Genomic DNA, 6,159 nt, shown 5'->3' with positions numbered 1-6,159 from the left:
ACCACCACCACCACCACCTAAATCACCATGATAGCCATAATGATCATCGTCAAGGTGGTCATTGGAAAAAGATAAACGTCGGCACACTTTTTAAGAAGCATGAAGGGAAAATTATACGTTCCAAACAAGGAGATGAGGCTTATGGTGAAAGCGCTGTTGAAATAACGAGGAAATCTCCGATACATGACAAACATCAAAAGGGTCACTTCCATGGCCTTGTGGAAGCTTTCTTGAGGCATATCTGGCACTCAAAGAAGTCAAAACTGTCAAAAGGAACCACTGGCAAATTAGCTAAAAACCAGCGTGGCCGGAAGAAGGCATTGAACAAATCACGGTGGTGGAAACTGCTGCAACACCACAGAAGGAGAAAATTTCCCAAGAACGCACACGCGAAGCTTGTGTTAGGCAAGAAAAAAACGCATTTAAAGGCACTCCGAAGTTGAAATAAGATTACTTTAACCTCCTGTAGTTTTCACGTATTGTTCTCTGTTCATTTCTATCACAAAAATATACAACTTGGTGACGATGATATGATATAATCTCGTGTTCATACCCAATTTGCGTCAATTTGAAAATACTATGGCCGCCCAAAAATATTTATCCACTGCAAAAATGTGATTCTCAAAAAGAAATACCGTCAAATGTGTTGATATCTTATATCACAAAAGAACTCAAATTCATGTAAGGATAAAAACCTGCGTTTTATTGGATTTTTTGGCAGTAGTTTAGATTTTATTAACAAATAATTTGCTCCAAAATCTTGGCTAATTTTAGTTTTTTTGTTATTATACATCTCAACATTGTGTGCTTTAATATTTACTATAATGCATAAACGCCTTAAATTATATTGGGTTGATAGATTTTAAGTCTTATTATTTTACAATAACACAATAGATTGAACTTTAAATTCCCAACTAACTTATTTACGCATTAATAATACAAAATATAATTGATAAATAACAAATATCTAAATAACAAAAATACATTTAAATATATTTAAAATCAATAGATTTAAAATTTATCAAGCTAACTTATAAAAATTATATTTGATAATTTTAATAGATGTCCAAATTTATATTTTATCATTCTTCCAAGATTTGTAATAATAAAGATGCAAAAAAAAAAAAAATGTAAATTCTTCACTCAGAGACTTCTCACATTCTCTTCTCACTACCCTATTATACTAACCACTATCACATTATCCTAACTTTGAAGCAAAATTAATAACTAAATTCAAATTTATTAAAATAATTTTTTATTTCAAAATAATATATATTCTATATATGAACATATAACGTTTGTTCTCCATGCATTTGTATAAAGAATAACCAAATAATGTAGATTCAAAGCACAATATGATGTTATTCAAATTTCTTTTTATATTATGATATTTTAAAACTTCTAATTAATTAGTATTATATTTGGTAATTTTAATTGATGTCCAACTTTATCTTAAACCATTCTTCCAAGATTTTTAATAAGAGTATTTTCTTGTGAGACAATTTATTTTTTAGACAGATCAACTTGCTTATATTTAAAATAGGGCAAAAACTTGTGTGAGACTGTCTCACGAGTCGTATTTTGTGAGACAAATCTCTTGAAAAATCATTATTTTTTATGCTAAGATTATTATTTTTTATTGTGAATATCGGTAGGGTTGACCGTCTCACAAATAACGATTCGTGAGACCGTCTCAGAAGAGACTTACTCTTAAAATAGTGATATGAATAAAGAAATTTAGAGATTTTTTTCATGTCTTATAGATTAAAATCCTCCTTTGTTGATCAGCATCCATCTCGAATGTATCCCGTGATAGACTTCTCTACACAGCTCAAATCACTCGATTGGATTGGTTCCAATACATGCTCAGTTTCCCTCTTGCTCCGAGAAAACTAGCTCTACATAACTTCAAACTTTCTTGGATAAAAATTTCGATGATTGGGAGATTGTCGCATCTTGAGGTCTTGAAACTACTTGTTTCCTTAAAAGGATGAAAATGGGATACCGGTGACAACGAGTTTCAACAGCCCAAGTTCTTGAAACTGGACGAACTAGGATTGTACAGTGGAATATATCAAGTGACCATTTCCCCAAACTTGAGCTATTAGCTTTGAGAAAATGTAGTAATCTGGAGGAGATCTGTAGAAGTTGACAGCTTCTAACATACTGATGGTCCTACGATCATTTGCACCAAATCGGAACTTAATTGAATCTGTCTCTTTACATTGAACTGCATGTGTTTAAAACGCAATACAGAAAGAGTAACAATAAATGAAGTCCATAACAATGGTCGAGAATCTCTCATGTCGAAAAGGAAAACACAATCACTGCCTTCTTAAGTACCACTGACTAATCTCTCCATCATTAGGGAACCAAATGTACATCTTCTGCTTCAGGGAAAAAACAACGACGATGAAGTTATATGATATACAGTTTCTTGAAACTCCTGAAAAAGAGAGAATTCCACAATTCCGTAAAAACTTCGAATTTCTTTTTCATTTTGCATCTTATGGTATTTTTTTTTTCGGCAGAAATATGTGGCAGACAAGCATTGAAAGAGATGTGCCAAAAAACATTTTGAATACCTTTCGTTCGGCAGCTGATTTTCTGAGATTGTGGACGAAGGGTTCACACTAGATAGATGCATCATTCGGCATTTTAATAAATCCAATTCTCGAGTTTCTCTCAACTTATATCATTTGAGTGCTTAGTTCTATAATATTTGTGAGGGTTTTTTCGTATGTTCTCTTTGGAAACATGGTTGTATACCATAAAAATATTATAGTGAAATTCTTTTCATCTTGCCCATAGTTTTTAACCTAATAATTTTTTAGGAATTTTTCACGTAAATTTCGATGTCTAATGTGTTCTTTATTTTCATATTTATTATCTCAAATTATCGTAAGTATTACTAACGTTTTTCGGTCAAAATCTGGATTCTTGTTAATCCTAGAAGTAAATTTCTGTCATCCAAATTCATAATCTGCCTTTGAAGCTTCCTCGATTTTCTGATCCATTCAAACAAATATATGCATGTACGACACTAATTATATATATATGAATTAAAATATATATATAGAAAGTTAAAAAATTCAATTTAAAAGCTTATATTATTATAAAATATAATATAATAAACAAAAAATATATAAAATAATAAAGAGAGAAACAAACTCAAAAAAAAATATTTATCCATCAACACACTATACATTTAAAAAAATAACCAATTTTTTTTAGATGAAATTACATACATAACATATAGATAATATATAGCAGATTTCAATTCAAATTTATAACTTAACATCGACATTTCACTGTATAAATGTACTGCTCTCACTTTCTTTCTTTTGTACGCACAATTACTTGAGAGAAACAAAATGTTACTAGAATAATGGCCTGAAAAATGCAGCACCCGCTCATCCTGCAAACCAAAGATCATGTGCATAGCGGTGTTCATCTGGAAATCTCACCCGCTCTACCCGTTCCTCCTTTTGCTCAATCGAGACGAATATCACGATCGGTAAGGATTTGAACGGACAAATTTTGATCATGGTTTTTCAAAGATCAGATTTTTACTCGCTTTCTATTTCAATCTCAGCCCTACGACGCCGTTGGGGTGGTGGGATGACGGCGAAATACTTGGAGGGAGAGATGAGCAAGCAGGTGGGACCTGGTTGGCTTCTTCAAGAGATGGGAAACTTGTGTTTCTCACTAATGTGAGGGAAATACGGACGAATTCACTTGCCAAAAGTAGAGGTGATCTACCTGTTCGCTACTTGGAGGTATTTGATTTGTTTTCATGTTATTATTCATCCATCCTTCAAAGAGCAGAAGGAGACAATATAAATCTCTGTTCGATGTTTGTGTTTGTTCATGATACCCTTTTAATTGTTTGAGGTTCTCCGAATAATTTTTTTTCCTTCAAAGTTCATGATTTGTGAATCTCAAAATATCGGATTCCGCTTCTTATGATAGCTGTGGTTTGAACTTTCTGTAGGGTAAAAAAAGTCCCAAAGAATTTGCCGAGGAACTTGCAGGTGAAACGGATTTGTATGGTGGGTTTAATCTGATAGTGGCTGATCTTTGCTCTATGAGTATGATTTACATAACCAACAGGCCAAAAGATTGTGGTCTATCTATCGTTGAGGTTTCTTCTGGCATTCACGTTCTGTCAAATGCAAAATTAGACACGCCATGGCCTAAGGTAGGATGATCTTCTACTGCTCAGATGGTAATAGAATTTCATTCGGAACTGATATGTTTCGAATATATATTCCCTACCTGATGCATACCATCATTTTTGTACTTTGGTCTCCCGCTTGTGAAGAGGACCTCTGAATTCTCTTTTTGAAACCACTAATCAAATGAATCAAATTTGACCTTTAGAGGGGTAGAAATGAGGGTTTTGTAATTGGATATAGACGCGATGATTCGTGTCATCGCTTTGATGGTTTCTGTGAGGATTTGGCTGATGACTGACGGTGGTGGGGATGTTTTGACCGGCGACAATCGATCTAACAATCTGATGATGGCGGTTGACTTTAGTGGTACATTAATCTAGCATAGTATCGTTTAAGGCATTTACTTAGTTGTGGCAGTTGACATTGATGGTTCACCGATTGAAATATTTCATTGTATGATTCACAAGGACTTAAGTTCCAAACACAAGAATTTGCCGAAGTATTCACTATTTAATTGCTTGCACTTTTGGTTGTAGAGAGCACTGTTGCAGTTCTTATGATTCAGGAGCTAGCATTCTAAGTGTTTGAATAGCAATTTACATTTAGTTATTTGATATAGGTTGTTTTTACACTTACACAGTTGGTTCTCAAATCTGAACATATCCATTACAAGTTTAGTACGAAGGGTCAATTACTCTGTAAGAGGTGCTAAACCCTTGGCATGCTTGGTTTTCAGTAATTTTCAGCTCGTGCAACTTTGAATTTAACTTAAAAAATCAATTTTCTTCTGCAATCATTGCCAACAGTGTTTCTTTTCCATGCCTTCATAGGTGAGGACCTGCGCTGATTCATGTTTAGCAATCAAGTATCTTGTCAATTCTCATGTCAAGCTACCCTAACACAATTTCATGTTTAATGATCTGGTATCTTTTCCTTTCTCATGTCAAGCTACCCTCGCAAAATCTCGTGGCTATTGTATGATTTCCTTGTGGCTTACAGTTTTCCTGTCTGAAACTTTTCCCGATTTTTGTCTTATGTCCTCTTTGGATGTTTTCTCACTTGAGAACAATTACGTTGTAATTCTTAAAATAGATGAGTGGTGTAATTTATCCAGTGGTACTTTTGATTCTTGCATTGTAGGCTCAGAGGTTGCTATGTTCTTTTGAGGACGCTGTAATCAAATACGGTGACTCTGAGATTTCGATCGAGGAGATAAGCGAAAAACTAATGAATGACACAACTAAGGATGAAGAAAGCAAACTACCTCATATTTATCCTCCGGAGTTTGAATACCATTTAAGTGCCATTTTCATCAATGTTGATACACCTTTGGTAACTTGAACTTATCAATTCACATTTCACATCTTCGCAGGCTTAAGTTTCCTTGCCTTAGATAGGTCTCTTAAGTTCCGTTTCTAACTTGCAGGGGCAATACGGGACGAGAAGCACCTCTTCTGTAGTTCTGAAAACAAGTGGTGAAGTATGCTTTTATGAAAAGTATTTAGATGAAGATATGTGGAAGAAGCATACATTTAACTACCATATTGAGATATAGAGATGCAAACCCCCTTGAAATTCATAAATAGTATTGATGGATGTATCACAATAAACAGGCAATACAGTAGTGTGAATCAGGTGACAAATGTGTCGACTTTTCTTTTGAGTTCCACTTCAGTATTATCCAAAAAATATTGATTTCTTGATTTATATTATGAAAAATAAAAGAATATTTATATCTATCGAACAAAAGACTAAAAAATTATAATCATCAAGATCGATGAAACTTGAAGTTTGTCGTAGCAAAACATCCCGATACTTGTTTCCATTTTGCTTCTTTTTTTTTTAAGGAGTGTCGATTCGGTTGATGTAAGATACCAGTAAAAAAAAATTCAAATCGGACGCTAATCAACACGAAAATAGCCAACCCAAATAAATACCCAATTAATCCGACTAACTCGATTTTATTTATTTTTTTTATAAA

General features: G+C 33.6%; 1 protein-coding gene across 1 annotated transcript; it reads left to right on the top strand.

Annotated features, from left to right (window-relative positions):
* Positions 1–3,299: 3,299 nt before the first annotated feature.
* LOC142506051 (uncharacterized) lies at positions 3,300–5,905 on the top strand. The gene is made up of 5 exons (XM_075619187.1): positions 3,300–3,517; positions 3,596–3,779; positions 3,995–4,201; positions 5,319–5,510; positions 5,605–5,905. Exons 1-5 carry the CDS (start codon positions 3,435–3,437, stop codon positions 5,731–5,733), a joined length of 795 nt encoding a protein of 264 aa, XP_075475302.1. The 5' UTR covers positions 3,300–3,434; the 3' UTR covers positions 5,734–5,905.
* Positions 5,906–6,159: the final 254 nt, after the last annotated feature.

This window comes from Primulina tabacum, chromosome 10 (genome assembly GCF_025594145.1).
Source record: "Primulina tabacum isolate GXHZ01 chromosome 10, ASM2559414v2, whole genome shotgun sequence".
NCBI lineage: Eukaryota > Viridiplantae > Streptophyta > Magnoliopsida > Lamiales > Gesneriaceae > Primulina > Primulina tabacum.
The sequence above is the reverse complement of the archived record's forward strand: the minus strand, read 5'-3'. Positions and strand labels throughout refer to the sequence as shown.